Here is a 19,547-nt window from a genome sequence, read left to right as displayed (position 1 = left end):
CTCCGGGTGCGTTTTGCACATTGCATGTTTGCGATAATAAAATCATTAGAGGGTGCTGTCTACATTTTTACAAATCTGATTTATTCTGAGCTCGGAATCAAGGTTATTGTAAACATCTGTGTTAGTAACCTGAAATGTAATGCATTGGTTTGCGCAGTGGTTTGTGTGGCAACGTGCATTTTTGCGCAACTTGAACAAGTCCCTCTAGGTACATTTTTGTTGCACGTTTCTGAAGACAAATCCACTAGAGGGCGCTGTCTACATTTTAAAGAATTTAAAATACTCTGAGCTCAGAAATCAAGCTTATTATAAACATCTGTGTTAGTAACCTGATATGTTCTGCTTTGGATTGCTCAATGGTTTGCGAGGCACGTAAAATACATTGCTCCGGGTACATTTTGTTGCACAATTCAGATGATAAAGGCAACGTCCATTTTTTCGCACAGCAAAATACATTGCCCCGTGTACATTTAGTTGCAAGATGTCAAATCCACTAGAGGACGATGTCTATATTTTTACGAATCTAAAATACTCAGAAATCAAGCTTATTATAAACATCAATCTTAATAACCTGAAATCTTTTGCTTTGAATTGCGCAATGGTTTGTGAAGCAACATCCATTTTTGCACAACGTAAAATACATTGGTCCGGGTACATTTTGTTGCACATTTCAGATGAAAAGTCCACTAGAGGGAGCTGTCTTCATTTTTACAAATCTGAAATATGTTACAGATGGTCAGCACAGGTTTTTTCTTGCATGTAAATCTTGAAATCATGCTGTATGTCTTTAGTGGTTCAATCAAAATATTATTAAAAATATGAGAATGTTTGTTTGCACGTTAAACCAAATTAACGATATCAATCAATAGATACTCACAGTGAGGAGAAGCAGCTGTTGCATAAAGTCATTATTTCTGTTTTGTGTGTGCACACAAGTATTCTCATCACATGATAATATTCATATTGAACCACTGGAGGCATATGATCTGTTTTGAGGATGTTTTTAGTTCCTTTTCTGTATTTTGAAGGAGCTTCGACCTTTGCTGTGGGTCAGAAAATTCTCAAATTTCACCTAAAATATCTTCATTTGTGTGTCGAATGAATGTCTCTTGGGTTTGGAATGGCACAAGGTTGAGTAATTAGTGATAGAACTTTCATTTTTTCTAACTTTTTTTCTGGCTGACACCTCTTCCAACCATCTGGATCCATTCACACATACAATACGTCATGTCATGTTTCACAATCCAATCAGTTCCTAATGGATAAAATGTTCTGTTCCTTGAATATCTTAGCTGGATCAGAATTTCATCAGTGAACTGCGACAATAACAGCTCTTGTTGAGCACATGTGGACAGACACAAGCTTATGCTGACCTCATCTACTCGTCTTGTTTGGTCTGAATGGTGTGTCATGGGATTTGGTTAGTCAGACTGCAAACTAAAACATCTCCGCCTATCAACAAGACGCATCCAGTTGCGACTGAGGAGAGTTTCACAGGAGGCATTATGTGGAAAACTTCATATCCAGTGTCAGATGAATTCTGTTTATGTTTGACTTCCATAGAAACAGCTGATGGTGGAGACAGACATTCCTCAATCTGTTAATCCGTAAGATCAACACTGGCCCATGGATAATAATGACAGCATATTCCATGAATGGACGTCCAGCCCAGAGGGAATTCATCCGTTCTGTTGGCTTACGCAAATCTATTTGTTATGTTTATGTGCTTTTGGAAGGAATAGTTTGATTAAAAACAAATAAAGATCCATATGATGTTCACTTATCTATAGAGCGAAAGGATGCTCTTGTTCATAAAGTCAATGTATATCATGTTGATGTTTGGAGCAAAAGCTATTGATAAATATTTAGTTGTTTATTTAATTTAATTAATTTCGGATGGCACAGTGGCTCAGTGGTTGGCCCTGTCACCTCACAGCTAGAAGGTCCCTGGTCCGCGTCCCGGCTGGACCAAGTGGCATTGCCAAGACATGCACTATAGGTGAATTGGATGAACTAAATTGGTCGTAGTGTATGAGTGTGTGTATGTGTGTGTGAATGCGAGAGTGTATGGGTGTTTCCCTGTATTGGGTTGCAGCTGGAAGGGCTGTATAAAACATCAGTTGGATAAGTTGGCGGTTCATTTCTCTGTGGTCACCCTTTATAAATAAGACACTAAGCCAAAGGTAAATGAATGAACGAATGAATTAATTTAATTTAATTTAATGCACAGTATATTGCTTTAACATCAATATCGCAAATCTGCAATAGTCATCGCAGAATCTCAAGCAATTTAAAGTGAACTTAAACTTAAAATTTTACTTTTATTTAGCAAATTTCTGTATAGTTTTGTATACTTTATGCAAATGCACTCACCCACGAATTCATCCCAATCCATGTAAAATTATGAATTCTTTCTGAATACTCATCTTGAGAAATTATAGTCATATCGCAATATAAATGGCAGAAAAACTAAATATTACAATGTCATTTTTTACAATATTGTGCAGCCCTAATTTAATTATTAAACTGTAAAGTTTAAATAAATTATAAATAAAATAAATATTATTTTATTATTATTTTATTCATTATTTTATGTTTGAAAAAAGATATGTTGTCCTGGACGGTGTAGCTGACTACAATTAATTAGTTTAAGGTGACATACAAAAATCACTAAAACTTTGTCGTCGCCAAGGTGCTGCGGCGACCCGAGTTTGATTTCTGCTCCCCACACTTTCCTGTCTGTACATCTCCACTGTCCTATCAATAAAGATAAACACCCCTAAAAATGCTAAAAAAAAAAAACTTAAACTTACTAAAACAGAACAGGGGACACTGTGGCTCAGTGTTTACACTGTTGCCTCACAACAAGGTGTGGGTTTCCTCTGGGTGCTCCGTTTTCCCCACAGAGTCCAAAGACATGTGCTATAGGTGAATCGTTTAAACTAAATTGGCCGTAGTGTGTGTGTGTGTGTGTGAATGAGTGTGTATGGGTGTTTCCCAGTACTGGGTTGCGGCTGGAAGGGCATCTGCTGTGTAAAACATATGCCGGAATAGTTGTCAGTTCATTCCGCTGTGGCGACCTCTGAAATAGAGACTAAGCCAAAGACGTAGAGACGTAAGCTGTTTGGACAGAACTGTGTGTAGGTATAGTGTGTCCACAGTTATATTGGAGTGATATGAAGGCAATAGATGAATTACCATGTTTGTAAACATTCAGGATGCGCGCGCAGCGAGGTTGCAGAAAAAAAAGGGGAGGGAATGACATACGATGTAGTACAGAGTTTGTTGTTGTGTTAGAAATAAGTTATATTGATTACATATTATAAATATTATTTGCATAATGCTTTCAGCATATTATAACAGCTCGTCACCCAGTGATAAGCACAGTTATTTGGCAAAATTATTGTTAAAGTGAGAGGCGTACAACTGAAATGTCCATTTGCGATAGCACCCTGCCAATAAAAAATGGATAAGACGAAATGGCCAAGCATCCAGCTCGAAAACTCTCATGAAACTCCAAGTGATTTTTACAAGAGAGAAGTTTAAGGTCTACAAGTCTTTGGATGCCAACAATGTTGTTCTGTGTGATCATGTGCAAGAAATAATGTTCTATGATGACCAGATTCAAAACTTTGTAGTGTTAAAAACCGAGATTCTGCACAACACGACATGTTTGCTATTGCGACCGGGCTCTTTTTGCAACTGGGAATCCGTGTGACGTAGGTTGGTAATTCGTCTATAAGCCTCTTTTTTTAAAATTCCTGATGTTAAAATAGGATCGAAATCCCTCGCATTCTGAGGCCGACATGACGAAGGAGTGCGGTTTTCCCTGCCCACCAAATTGATTGACAGCCACGTATTAACATGTCTCCATAGTAATGCGTATAATCATATCAATAAGACTGGACATGTGCAAAGCAACTGGGGTTAAAAGATCTGTTCAGCTCTCTGTGATCATCTGCACCTCAAGAATGAGTTTCAAACAGTGCATGTTTGTAATAAAGACCGTAAAATCGCTACAAAATTCATCACCACAGCTGCATATCAGTACAATTATAATTACAATTTTAAGTATATTCAATCCCGGTTCATGGACTTATATCAAGTTTATTTTGTACATTAATGTAATGGATACTTATACAGCAGTGGATATTAACATGTATCCTGTCACATTTCCAGTGCAAAATTAGTGCAAGCTAAATGTGTGTGCAAGCGTGCGTGTATGCATGTGAACTTTATAACAACAGTGTGCGTTCCCAAACAACCATTGGGAAAGTTCTTACTGTAGTAAAGGAGATCTGCTTAATTCTCGTCTGTCACAGTGCTGTTTATCTACATGAAGGCTACACGCATTAGAGAAATACTGAGAGATCTCTATGGCTCTGTGGGAACAGTGGGTGGGGAGAACCAGCTCATTTGCATTAAAGGCACAGCCAACAAAAACAGCGGCAATGTCCTAACAGCTCAAATTTCCCAGATTCTAAAAGATGTAATAAATAATCTGATGGGTATTTTCAGCTGAAACTTTACAGACACATTCTGGCAACACAAAAGACTTTTATTAAATCTTGAAAAGGAGTAAAATAGGTGCCCTTAAAATTAGTTAAAACAATTAATTAACTTAATTTGTGTTGCAACAACATGAAGAAATTGTGCAGTTTTTACAGGGCAGTTCCAACAGTTTTACTTACTTTTTGAAGTGAAGTGTTGCTTTTACAGTGTAATAATCATTGTTTTATTTGCATCAAAAGTTATTTTTTTTAACAGTGTACTGAGTGATATAATCTTTAATAACTAGTATAATTAGTAAGGGAGTATCTATGAACAGTAAGGAAGACTGCTCAGGCATTTCCATCTGCTTTGTTTAGGCCAGCGTTGTGTGGCTGTGCAGAAAGGCGTGCTCATTTTCATACAGCTCCACATCTAACAGTCAACTCTCTGACCCTCACAAAGCACATTCTGTTCTAGTTTACAGGAGCGGCCCTTTACACACAACACACCACAGGCCCCTATAGAGAGACAGGTACTTACAGCTAAACAGCTCAGCTTCTGCTTCTGAGAGGATGGTTATTGGTTAACGCGAGTGTGCAAAAATGTTGCATGCAAAATAGTATCATGCAATTTCACAAATGTGCCAAGTTATGTTCCCTGCTATGGGCTGTTGAAACGTTGAAACAGGAGGCTCATATTGGGGTCTGAGGTTTATTTCAGTGTTGATTGACCAATGTATTTTTAGTGTGTTCTACTTCATGCATACTGTATATACAGTCGAAGTCACAATTATATATAAATATTTCCCAAATTATATTTAACAGAGCAAGACATTTTTCACAGTATTTCCTATAATATTTTTTCTTCTGGAGAAAGTCTTATTTGTTTTATTTCAGCTAGAATAAAAGCAGTTTTTAATGTTTTTAAAGCCATTTTAAGGTCAGAATTATTAGCCCCTTTAAGCTATATTTTTTCAGTTGTCTACAGAACAAACCATCGTTATACAACGACTTGCCTAATTACCTTAACTTGCCTAATTAACCCAGTTAAGCCTTTAAATTGAACTTTAAGCTGAAGTTTACTAGTATACTAGCTACTGTTATCTTTAAAAATATCTAGTCAAATATTATTTACTGTCATAATGGCAAAGATAAAATAAATCAGTTATTAGAAATGAGTTATTAAAACTATTATGTTTAGAACTGTGATGAAAAAAAATCTCTTTGTTAAACAGAAATTGGGGGAAAAGGTAAACAGGGGGGCTAATAATTCTGACTTCCACTGTAAATTGAGACATGAATACAATTTCACCAGATGGCTTGAATAGGGCCATCTGAAAAAAAATCATTAATTTCGACTGATTGGGGCGAGGTTTTACATGAGTGAATCATGTATAAATAATAATAAACAAATTGCAAGTAAAAATAAAATACAGTTGAGCAAAGAAAACAGCTTTATGGTTTTCCAGAGTCAAACAGTATTCAGGTACAGAAATCATTTATTCATTCATTTTCCTTCGGCTTAGTCTCTTTATTCATCAGGGGTTGCCACAGCGGAATGAACCGCCAACCTATCCAGCATATGTTTTACACGGCAGCTGCAGCTACAACCCAACACTGGGAAACATCCAATTCAGCCAATTTAGTTTATTGAAAAGTGCATGTCTTTGGACTGTGGGGGAAACCCACGCCAACACGGAGAGAACATGCAAACTTCACACAGAAATGCCAACTGGCCCAGTCAGGACTAGGCATGAGACGATAACCATTTTCAAGGTATATCACGGTTTGGAAAAGTCAAGGTTTTAAAACCGCCAACATTTTCTGTAATACTGTTCCCAAGGTATGTGTTTTTTTTTTTGTTGTTTTTTGGGGTTTTAAGGACAACAGTATCTCCAGCAGAAACGATATCCAAAGATGACATTTTAAAATGTAAAGAAATCTGTGCTTTAGAAACTAATCAAGACAGCAGAAGTCAATGATTCATTTGAATTATTTAGCCTGACATGTTCACTGCTCCAAAATATATTGTGTTGAATGGGGGAAAAAGATTTTAGTTTTTTATCCATACATTAAAAAGAATATATTTTAGAGCAGTAATCACAATACCGTGAGACCGTGAAACCGTGATATTTTTATCCAAGGTTATCATACCATCAGAATCTTATACCGGCCCATGCCTAGTCAGGACTCAAACTAGCAACCTTCTTGCTGTGATGCGACAGTGCTAACCACTGAGCCACTTTGCCGCCAAGTATAATAATCAAATAATCAAATGTAATGTGAAATAAGACTGTATAGATTTCATTGTATTAATTGTTTAGTAAAATTGTGCTTTTTTAAAGTTACAGATGTACTTTTTCGTGTCCGAATGGTTTAAACTCTCTTAAAATGCCTTTTTAAACTCTGTCATTAATCATCATTAACACACTTTAAAATCTGTCTTTGGATTGCAATCTGTTGTTTTTTGGAAATGAAAGTTCAAGCCAAGTGTGTTGCTCTCTAGTTACATATGCAAATATATGTGAGTTTGGATATTTCATGGATAGAGACATTTCATACTCACATACACGACTGCTGGTGTAAAGTTTGGTGGCAAAGCTGAATATTTATGCATTCTTGCTGGAATGCAAATATTTTCTATTGAAAAAAATTCTGATTCTAAACATGTGAATAGTACTACATATAGATGTTTGATATTGACGAAAACAGTGGACCTTATTACTTAATCCTCTACTGCACGGTGTCACCATATGGCAACATGATACTTATGTTCATTTCCCTGCCACTGTTTTCCAAAGAAGACCAACATTCATTTTTTGTTGTTGTTGGAAACAGAAGACCTTAGTGTAGCCAATGATGTGCTTTGATTAAGTCACATGACAGCGTGATTTAGTCACATTTTCTGTAGCGCGATTTCTGACAGACTGGCATTTATTGTGTGTATTGCTGAATCCAAATGTAAACGTCAATAAAAACAAAGGATAAAATTATGTCAGATCCACAAAAAAATCTGAAACGTCACCTCCAGTAAGTTATGATGACATATTCACAAGTTTTTTTGTAAATTGATCAAATGTATGTGTTGCCAAATGGCAACAATGTGCAATAGTGGAACATGCAATATTGCAATGGTTTAGCTAGCTAGCAAGGTCAGCTGTGAACTTTTAAGTTGTAACAATAACAACATGAAAGCTAGTAATATAATGTTGATTAGTTGTATGTTAATGACATTTGTATAATGCACTGAAAAAAATTATTCAACGGTGAATCCTTGGATTTTCTCATTTTTTTACGTTAAGTGGTTGTCAACAATTTATTTGGGCTGAATTTAAACAAACAAATTAAGTTGAACATTGCTTAATTTAATTTGTTTGTTTAAATTCAACACAAATAAATAGTTTGCAACAGTTTTGCATGCAACACTTTTTTCAGAGTGGATAAAATCTAGTTTTAATGGCAATACTACTTTTGAATAGATATGAATACAGGGAACAGTGTATTAGCGAGCACCACCATGTTCTATGGTAAGGGAAAGAAGAAAAGGACAGAACTGGCTCTTCCTGCGTATGAAAGTGAGGATGAGATGGGTTTTAGTGACCATGAGAATGATGCAGACTGGACATTTGATAGAGACAGTTCAGGTAAGTTAGCCATATGGCTGACGTTGTTGCCATATGGCAACATATAAAGTACATTAAAAAGTACCTTTTCACAGCACTTCAAGTTAAGCCCTTTTTAGAAAAGGAAAAACAGTCAACAATTTTTTTTTTTATAGATTTATCATAATGTGTGCGGTAGAGTGTTGAATTTGCATAGAAACAATATGTCTCATATGATGAATAAAGTGGATTTATTAAGTCAATACTTAACTTTTTTAGAGTTTACTTAAAGCTGCGCACATTCTCCCTGTCAAGTTTGTGTTTTTGTTCAGGTTTCCACCCCTATATTTTTTGGAATTTTTTTTTTCAGTAATGAGACATAAACAATATTCAGCTGTTTTGGTTTTGCACTTTATCATAGGTTGTTTAGTTCTGTCATGGATTAACAAATATGACCATAATCACACCTGTCAAGGCACTTTTTCTGCTGCGTGGTACAGCTTGCTTCACTACGACTCACTTTTGAGGGCTTTTCCTCTGTGTTTCGTACCTAGAATCTGGCACTATTTTAGTGCTATCTCGAGGGAGGTTCCAATTAAGCCAGATTAAAATGTAAAAACGTCACTATCAACATGATTAGATTTGCAATGCCAGACACCAAATCTGCTATATTTATATATTCAGCAGTAGCAGTAAACTGTTATTATACCAACACAAGAAAAAATACTCCTGAAATGGAAGCATTGATGTCAGTCTAAGAGGTTCAGATGTTCCTATTGATAATATGAGACGACATATAGAATAAAAAACAGTAGAGGCAGTGCCATATAGCAATAATCCCACCCACTATTTTGTATTACTAAAGCCATACAAAAATGCTGGCTAATGCAAAGTGAAACCGAACTGAAGCGAGCCGAACGATGTAATGAATGCGGCTTAAGTGGTAAGAATCACTTAACAAGCGATTCACTGAATCATTTTTTTTCAAAGATTCGTTCAAATAAGCTGATTCGTTTACAAAAACAAAAAAACAAACAAGTGAATGGAAGCAATTGAATTCATTAAAAAAATCATCCATTGGAAGAGAACACTGCACCGTTGTTGTTCTGCTTTAGCTGTTTTGACAACTTTCTGTTGATATAAAAAAATGACTATATTGTGTCTTAAATGTAACTCAAAAACATTTACGGTTGTGTGATATTTCTATAGCTACTATAATATCTTGCAAAAATAAAAATCTGTAGATATTTTTTGCTTCCATAGTGAGTGGCCACTAGACACACTAGAGGGCACTCTACACCTTACATCAACCACTCACCCGGACTACATGCACCACAATGCTTTACACATCACACCTGATTGACATGAACTAGGCTTGTCATCTTCAATCACATTAATGACAATAACATATTGTAACAATATGTTTCAATGTTCAGAGTTTCAATGACACTAAAACTATATTCTAAGTTCATCACACGTCATTGCTTTTGTACCCTAAAGATGTGCTTTTGAAAAGTAAGTAACATACTTGCTAATATACACTCACCGGCCACTTTATTAGGTACATTTTACTGCCGGGTTGGACCCGCTTTTGCCTTTAAACCTGCTTTAATCCTTCGTGGCATAGGTTCAACAAGGTACTGGATTTCGGAAGTGCGCTCTTTTTTTCCGATTGTTTCAGAACTTCCGATTCAGATGCATATGGGAGAAATGACTAGGAATAATAAATGGCAGAAAACAGTCAAACTACTGGCTCTACAAACAAGTGTGTTCATGACTACATATAAAAAGGAGAATAATATAATAAGAAAATATGCATGTTGCAACATTGAGCAGCAAAGCGAGCTGTTTTTAACATCTAAAAACCAATGGAAGTGAATGAGACTGGAAATCTCCAGCCAAAATGATTGCAATGGCTGCACTCATTCGTACATCAAAAATAAGGTTAATAAACAATTCCTTCAGGACATAACCAATTAACATTTTACTTTGTTTGAGTCTAATAAACTCAGTAGATCAAATGTTTAGTGTGTTTCGGGAGATTTTAGGTTCTTTGTTTAGTTGTCAATGTAATTTCTTGGTCTTGAAGCAAAACCACTTATTCAAAGCTTTCAGCAGTAATCCAGCTTCCTTTTCACCGCATGTGGGTCAAGTAATCATTGTGTGTGTGTGTCTGTCTCTGCAGTGTTTCCTGCGTGGCGGGGGGCTGGAGAGGGTCATGGTTGGGGCTGGGCTCAGTGTGTGAGGTGGGAGGCTGGAGAAGGAGGCCCGTCCCGGGGTCTGGAGTGTCCGCTTTGGTGCGTCCTGTGTCGAGGAGGAAGAGACAGACTTAAGCAGGCCTGCCAGATTGGGAGGGGAGCGCTTCGCCTGCCCACAGACATGCTGAGCCTCAGACTACCACAGCTATTCGACATCCACCAGGTGCCAAAGGTGAGAAAGGGACGGCCTTTTATTTAGTAATAATGTCACACATTTCAGATGAGATGCATTTCTGCTACATCAGTCATAATATCCTGAATAAAAATGTTATGAATTATGACTTCAGTCTAATAAAAAAGAGCTGTGACTAGAAAGATAAGAATTGTTAATAGTGATTAAATATAAGATCAAAATATACTAGAAGATACTTATAAATAGGCGGACACTGTGGCTCAGTGGTTTGCACTCCCGCCTCACAGCAAGAAGGTTACTGGTACGAGTCCCGGCTGGGTCAGTTGGCATTTCTGTGTGCAGTTTGCATGTTCTCCACCGTGTTGCTGTGGGTTGCCTCCTGGTGCTCCAGTGTCCCCCACAGTCCAAAGACTTGCACTATAAGTGAATTGGGTAAGCTAAATTGGCCGTAGTGTATGAGTGTGTGTGAATGTGAGAGTGTATTGATGTTTCCCACTACTGGGTTGCAGCTGGAAGGGCATCCGCTGCGTAAAACATATGCTGGAGTAGTTGGTGGTTCCGCTGTGGCAACCCCTGATAAATAAGGGACTAAGCCGAAGTAAAATAAACGAATGAATGAAACTAAGTTGAACATTATTAAATTGAGTTTGTTTGTTTAAATTGAGCCTATATTAATTGTTAGCTCACAGCTTTTAATAGTTAACTGAAGAAGAACTGAAATAGAAGAACATTCTTTAGCTGCAAAACATCTGATTTAAGCAGGTTCAGTAAGTTTGATTCGGCTCAGTGATTCTTTTGAATCTGATTCATTCCGTGATTTGAATCATTGTCCATTTCTGCAGATCACATAATGTTGAAGACAGCCTTATTTGCAAAAGTTTTATTCTCATTCAAATATTTCCCAAATGATGTGTAACAGATTCAGGAATTCTTCACAGTATTTCCTGTAATATTTTTTCTTCTGGAGAAAGTCTTGTTTGTTTTATTTCGGCTAGAATAAAAGCAGTTCTTAAGTTTTCTTTTTATTTTAGTAATGCATTAATAGATGCTGAAGTGAGCTTTAAGTAAGATTAATAAATGCTTTGGATGCCTGTATATGTCTCATTTATTGAATAATTAAAACTATTATTTTTTAAGAAAAGGTGTTCGTAGATATAGAACACAAGCAGAATACATTTATAAAGCCTGTACTTTGTAAAGTTTAGCTGTTACGTGTTATTGTGTTTTCATTATTTATTATGATTTTGTTTTAATAATTTGCAAAAAATCTTGGTTTTATTTTTAGATTGCAAATTAATGCATAAAGAAGTTGCACAAATATCTAAAGCAGTATTACAGTACTACAATAAAACTCTTGCTTATTACAGTTTCGTTCCCCTTTAAGGGAAATCCCTGGGAAATCCAGCATTATGGCTAAAAGTTACAAGCTGAATAAGTGGAACCAGCCAGTGCAAGACACCGTTTTTAGTTCCTCTTTAATCTGGAGTTCAGCACTGTTTCAGCAGGATTGCATCAGATGAATGACTTGTGTCCAGAGTGTGAAAGTTTTTTATTTTTTTATTTTATATAAGTTTTTATTTTTATGTTGCATTTAAAAGAAAGAGGTATGGGTAACACTAATAAAGGTCAGGTTCATTGTTTCAGCTTAGTATGACAGCTGTTTCTTATGTTTTTGGTTAGGTCCAATTAAATAAAAATTTTTAGATGTTAGTATCAGTATGTCTTCAAGAATCTATATAAGCTAGTTTTGTACAAAACAAAGACAAAATTCATGTTTAGAAGATATAAAACTGATATAAACTTGTAAAGCTTGGAGTCTGTCCTTTCCACCTGAATTTTCATGTTACTTCATAGATTTTCATCAAATCTTGACCAATCAAATGCTTTCTAGTATCTGATATGCCCTGCCCCCTTCAAGACGCTACTCATTTGCTTTTCATTTGATGCACTTGAGCTCAACTACTCTCACTGGCAGAGCTGTGATTAAGCAAAACGCTATTGGCTGCTTTTTAAAAGGGGAGGAGCTACATGTCGTACCCTCTCTGTTTTCTGTTGAGATTACGTCAAACATTGAAAATAAAATGCACATTTAAAAGGACTTTACGAGACCTTTAAAGTCATGACACTGCAGGCAAAACATATTTTTCATATGCTTGAAAATTTTAAGATTTTCGTATTTTTTTTTTTATGTTTCTGTGTAATCTAAAATACTCTTTTAATACACAACTTCTTTTGTCACTCATATTAAAATAATATGTAGATACACATTTTGAATATTATATTTTTTTATATCAATACATAATTTTTAACATATTAATAATTTTTTTTTATAAATCATCAACAGCACTTACAATACTAAATTACAGTTTTATTAATATCTGTATTCTGAGAGTTTTTACTGTGGAATTATTAATGGATTACTTTACTGATTATATGCTGTATTTTATTCTGAAAACAATTGGGAAAATTATGGAGTGAGAAAAGGAGATCAGGAAAATATCCTTTCTAAAAACTTAACAATAACTGTAATGTCAAAAAAGGAATTTGTAGCCTCCACTCCCCCCCGTCAGATTTTTGTACTAGAAATGTATGCAAATTGGCACATACTGTACTCAATGAAATAATTCATTTGCATATTTAAACATACAAAAATGCTTGCAATTCTTAATGTAACCAATCAACTGAGGAAGTATGGTGATGATAAATATTAGTTTTATAGTAATTATATTTTTATATTAATAATTTACAGATGAAGTCAGAATTATTAGCCCCCTTTGAATATATTTTTTAAATATATTTTCCAAATGATGTGTAACAGAGGAAGGAAATTTTCACAGTATGTCTGATAATATTTTTTCGTCTGGAGAAAGTCTTATTTGTTTTATTTCAGCTAGAATAAAAGCAGTTTTAAATATTTTGAAAACCATTTTAAGGACAAAATTATTAGCGCCTTTAAGCCAGATTTTTTTTTTCGATAGTCTACAGAACAAACCATCGATATACAATAATTTGCCTAATAACCCTAACTTACCTAGTTAACCTAATTAAACTAGTTAAGCCTTTAAATGTCACTTTAAGCTGTATAGAAGTGTCTTGAAAAATATCTAGTCAAATATTATTTACTGTCATCATGGCAAAGATAAAATAAATCAGTTATTAAAAATGAGTTGTTAAAATTATTTAGTTTAGAAATGTGTTGAAAAAATCTCTCCGTTAAACAGAAATTAGGAAAACAAATAAACAGGGGGGCTAATAATTCAGGGGGGCTAATAATTCTGACTTCAACTGTATATTTATTCATATATTTCATCATTTAGGATTCCAAAAAAATTGTATAAAAATCATCTCATCTTGTCTCATTCTCGTGAACCCAATCTCATGTCTCATCACACCCCTAATAACGATGGTTTGTTCTGCAGATAATCAAGAAAAAAAATTGCTTATGTGGGTTAATAATATTGACCATAATTTTTTTTTATTAAAACGGCTTTTATTCTAGCCAAAATAAAACAAATAAGACTTTCTCCAGAAGAGAAAATATTATAGGAAATACTGTAAAAAAATTCCTTTATTTGGGAAAATTTTGAAAAAGTTCACAGGAGGGTGAATAATTCTGACTTTTTCTGAATCTGTATCCCCTATTCACCTGCAGTGTCTCGCCTTAAATGTTGGTTTAGTGTTTGCATGTGTTTCAGTCACCTGTGTGGATGTTTGCAGGTGCTTCAGTGTTTGCATGTGTTTCAGTCACCCGTGTGCGTGGTTGCAGGTGTTTCGAGAGGATGGCATCATGTCTGGGTATCGTCATCCCAGGAGCTCAGCGCTGGACTGCATCCTCAGCAGTTTTCAAATGACCAACGAGACGGTCAATATCTGGACACACTTCCTGCCGACCTGGTAAAGAGCCCAGTTCCACATGTGATCTCCTGTTAGTGCCAGAACTAGTAGGCTTTCAGCTTTCAAGCTTTGTTTGGGCTGCTTCGTTATGCAATTATGATTTAGCTTATAAGCAGACTCTTTTAGGCAATTTCAGATTTTACAGACACTAAACGCATTACGTGGAAAGTATTATTCGGGCAGCACGACCTAAATCTTGTTACCACTTTGTAAGGTTTTTTTGTGGTATGTGATGTAAATTAATAATAGAAATAATTGATCAAATAACCATGTAGTAATACATATGTATGTTGCCAGCAAAAAAGTCGCTGGTTCGAGTCCTGGCCTGGCCAGTTGGTATTTCTGTGCGGAGTTTGCATGTTCTCCCCATGTTGGCATGAGTTTCCTCCAGGTGTTCTGGTTTCCCCTACAGTCCAAAGACATGTGCTATAGGTGAATTGGCTGTAGTGTATGTGTGTGGGAATGTGAATAGTGAATAGTGTATGGGTATTTTCCAGTACTTGGTTGCGGCTGGAAGGGCATTCACTAAAACATATGCTGCAATAGTTGACGGTTCATTCCGCTCTGGCGACCCCTGATTATTAGGGACTAAGCTAAAGGAAAATGAATGAAAAAATGGAAAATACTTACTTACTTACTTACTCTCAGGGCCGTTTATAGCGAAGTTGATATTTAGCCGCACCATATTAGTGTTTCATTACATCTAGTTTTTATGAGGTGGGTTGTTAGCCCAGCGCTCAATCCCCAGGACATACACACATACACGATGGACAATTTAGCTTACCCAATTCACCTGTACCGCATGTCTTTGGACTGTGGGGGAAACCGGAGCACCCGGAGGAATCCCACGCAAACATGGGGAGAACATGCAAACTCTACAAAGAAAATGCTAACTGACCCAGCCGGGGTTCAAACCAGCGACTTCTTGCTGTGAGGCAACAGCGCTACACACTGCGCCACCATGTCACCAATGAATAATACTTATGTTTCAATAATCTGCCCGTTTTTTTTTTTTTCCTTATATATATATATATATATATATATATATATATATATATATATATATATATATATATATATATATATATATATTTGTTACTTGCTTAGTTTATTGACGGTTATTGTTTTTTTTGTATGTACTCTGACCTGTTTACCAAGTTACCTTTACATCCACACACACAAACACACGCACCTGCCAGTATTTAACTGTATTGTTGTTGTTTTTTTTTCATTTTTGTTATGTTTCATTTTCTTTGTATTTGTGTCATCTCAAATTGTGTACCTTTTGTATATTCTAAAAAATAAATAAATAAATAAATAAATAAAATAATAATAATAATAATAATAATAATAATAATAATAATAATAATAATAATAATAATAATAATAATAATAATAGTAATAATCTGCTCGGTCAAATAATTTACAAATGAATGTTTTTTTATTTTTTTTATTTTCTTATTCGTTATTTTTTATAAATTTGATCAATAGATTATTATTACAACATACATTCAGAAAGAGCTTCATGTTATGAAACATTTGAGCTGAAGACAAAATCCTTTATCTGATTCAAATTATAATTTTATTTGTCACATATAGAGTCATACACAGTACGAGATCCTACATTTCAAGAGTTCACACTTAGCTGATAATCAATAAAGCGTAATTGGCATGCTGTCCCGGGAGAGATCCCTGAGCTCGTAATATCCTCGAGCCCGGGGCTCCCTCCCGTTAGAAGGGCGAGAGGGGAGTTTGAGCTCAGGAAGGTCTTGAAAACTCCCCTGCTGTCGCGGTGTGAGAAGTGTGAACTAAGGTTGTCCAGGGTGATAATTTGGTTTAGTCGATTGGCTATGGTGTATGTTTTTGGACGGTGGGAGGAAACCGGGGAACCCAGGGGAAATCCATGCGAACACAGGGAGAACATGGAAACTCCGCACAGAAACGCCAACTGGCCCGATAGGAGGTTGGACCAACGGTGTTCTTGCTGTGAGGCAACAGTGCTAGCCACTGGACCACTGTGTCACCCTATCGAAAAAAAGGGTTGGAAGTAGCGGTGGAAGGGGGGAAACTTCAAGATGAAGATAACTGGAGTGAAAACCTCTGGTTATTTATAATGCTTCTGTAATCATCTAATAGGGAAGATTACGGAGCTAATGAGGTGCCAGCCGTGTTGATCATAAGCATGTGATCCTCTCGAAATTAGTTTATAAATAAACCCCACTAAATTCTATATTAAATCCTAAAAATATTCAACTAATTTTAATGTTTAATTACAGTCAATCAATGCTTTGACTTTCTTTGTTTAGATAGGAGACCAAAACGTCACAATATTCAATAAATCTTTGAGCAGGTATTGATAGTCTGCGAATGTTTGTTTTTCACAAATTTTGACACCTACTGTATAACATAAATACACAACAGCACAGAAAAAAGGTGTAGTAACCAGCTGACATCTTCTTCTTCTCCTGTATTGTAGGTATTTTCTGTGGCGGTTCAGCGTCCTGTGCTCGTCTCTGGACTTTGTGACGGATAGCTACACCTGGCCGCTGCTGGTCTACATGCTGCTGATCTGCCTTTATCCCTTCACCTCCAGCTGCGCTCACACCTTCAGCACCATGTCAGCTGAAGCTCGTCACATCTGCTACTTCTTCGACTATGGAGCGCTCAGTCTCTACAGTCTTGGTAGGATCTGCTTTTTGAGTCGTCCTATACTGTTAGCTTTGGGTAACACTCACTATATTACTTTGAGAGAGGGAACGGTAATATAAGCAGATCTTCATTTGTGTGTGTGTGTGTGTGCGTGTGTGTGCGTGTGTGTGTGCGTGCGTGTGTGCGTGCGTGCGTACGTGCGTGTGTGTGTGTGTGCGCGTGTGTGTGTGTACATGTTTTTGTGACATATCAGGACCAAAATATGTATGATGACATAGCTATGACGCAGGTATTACAAGAAGGTAGTGTAGCATGAGGACATTGCTGGTGTTCTCATTTCTCAAAAAGTTTATAAATCACACAGAATGAGTTTTTTCAGAAAGTAAAACTGTACACAGTTTTCTGTGAGGGTTGGGTTTAGGCGTAGGGTGGGGTTAGGGCAATAGAAAATACAGTTTGTACAGTATAAAAACAATGGAAATCTATGTAACGTCCCCACAATTCACAAATCAAAACAAACATGTGTGCGCGTGTATGCCTGTGTGTGAGTGTGTTTTGGCTACATCTAATATAAGCTCTTTATGAGTTCTTAGCTGATACAGACACCATTAATTGTGTGCAAAAATATGCTGATATGTTGAAGTCTGCATGAATGTGCACACTTAAAAATTGACGTTTGCTGTTTGTTTAATGTACTTATTTACAATGAGCTGAAACATCACAATTCTTGATTATTTTTGGGGATAACTTATTTGTTTTATGTTTAATCCACTTAAATTTGTAAAAACAAATAAGTTAACTTAATTTCTTCATGCTGTCCCAACTAGGGATGCACCATGGATTTTTGGCCAATATCGATAAACGATAACTCTTAAGATTTGGAGGCCGATAACTGATATATTAGCCAATAAATAAAAATATTTCAGAATGTTATATTTTTATACAGTGAACAACTGATTTTATTTTAAAAACTTCATAAACGTTTGAACTGATCTTAGAATAGCCCGCTCAAATCAAAAAGGCAATAATTTCAAAATTGCAAGGTGATTATATAGACCTATATTCAAGAATTTACATAAATCAGCATGCCAAAAATAAATTATTTCCTTTTCTTCACATAGCAAATTAACATGGAACTTGACTGCATAAAAATAATGGGTTAAATATCAAAATGGGATTTAATTAACAAACAAGTAAAATAAATACATTTTAAGTAAAATTTAAATAAAAGAACTAAGAACTGAAACCAGTAATGTACAGATGTAGAAATATGTAATGTCCAAAAAAGCATTTTGATTGGTGTTTTGACAGTTCAGAGCACCGTACAAGCGGAAAGCTAAATATAGATTTAGATTGACTATCGGCTTAAAGATATCGGACTAATTTTGATATCGAACCGATAGCGTTTATCGGCCGATATCAATATGGCCGCCGATATATCGTGCATCCCTAGTCCCAACACAAATCAATGTGTGGAACCCAGCGTTTTCTTACAGTTTACTACAGTATTTTTATTTTATTATCTCAGATTGTTCGTTTTACAATTAATCCGATCAAGTTATTCCTCTGGGAATTTTTTTAGGGGGGCGGGGGCGGGGATATTTTTGTAATCTTTAATTATAATATAACCCTTTGCTTCTGCTCTGAAAAGGCTGTACTTCTCTGATGATGTCAGTTTGACGGATTGGGTGAAATGTGAACTATGCCACGCCCCTCTAACCATTCATTTGTTTAGAGAGAAAAATGAGAGGATGATAAAATGCCCCCTTATTAATATATAAGTCTACAGCATCTTCCGATTCACAAAGACTTCAAAGTGTCTCTATATTTCTGTACATATTGATCCGAAAATATTTAAAACAATTTTGCAGTATCAATACTAGGCCTAGTTTTCTTCACAAAAAGTACTTTTAGGATGTATTATAACCAGATGAATTGATGTAAAGTTTAAAGATGTAAAGCTGTTAAAAACTAACTTTAGGAAGAGACGAGAGTCCGAATTATTAGCCACCCTTCTTTTTGAAATATTTCCCAAATAATTTTTCACACTATGTCCTATAATGTTGTTTCTTCTGGAGAAAGTCTTATTTGTTTTATTTTGGCTAGAATAAATAGAATTTTTTTTAAACCATTTTAAAGTCAAAATTATTAGCCCCTGCAAGCTAAATATTTTTTCGATAGTCTACAGAACAAACCATTATTATACAATAACTTGCCTAATTACCCTAACCTGCCTAATTAACCTAATTAACCTAGTTAAGCCTTTAAATGACACTTTAAGCTGTAAAGAAATATCTTGAAAAAGATCTAGTAAAATATTATTTACTGTCATCATGGCAAAGATAAAATAAATCAGTTATTAGAAATGAGTTATTAAAACTATTATGTTTCGAAATGTGTTGAAAAAAACTTCTCTTCATTAAACAAAAATTGGGAAAAAATAAACAGGGGGCTACATATTCAAGGGGTCTAATAATTCTGACTTCAACTGTATATATATATATATATATATATATATATA

At 35.6% G+C, this 19,547-nt stretch overlaps 1 protein-coding gene across 1 annotated transcript in view; it reads left to right on the top strand.

Annotated features, from left to right (window-relative positions):
* The window catches only part of paqr6 (progestin and adipoQ receptor family member VI), a 50,363-nt gene that overhangs the window by 11,055 nt on the left and 19,761 nt on the right, over positions 1 to 19,547 (top strand). Inside the window, exons 2-4 of the mRNA XM_056475751.1 lie at positions 10,278 to 10,522; positions 14,250 to 14,377; positions 16,854 to 17,059. Coding sequence (XP_056331726.1) covers positions 10,472 to 10,522; positions 14,250 to 14,377; positions 16,854 to 17,059 — 385 coding nt within the window. The 5' untranslated portion in view covers positions 10,278 to 10,471. The remainder of the gene's footprint in view (positions 1 to 10,277; positions 10,523 to 14,249; positions 14,378 to 16,853; positions 17,060 to 19,547) is intronic.

The sequence above is a fragment of the Danio aesculapii genome, chromosome 16, assembly GCF_903798145.1.
Source record: "Danio aesculapii chromosome 16, fDanAes4.1, whole genome shotgun sequence".
NCBI classification, from domain to species: domain Eukaryota; kingdom Metazoa; phylum Chordata; class Actinopteri; order Cypriniformes; family Danionidae; genus Danio; species Danio aesculapii.
This window is presented reverse-complemented; position numbering and strand designations above follow the sequence as displayed.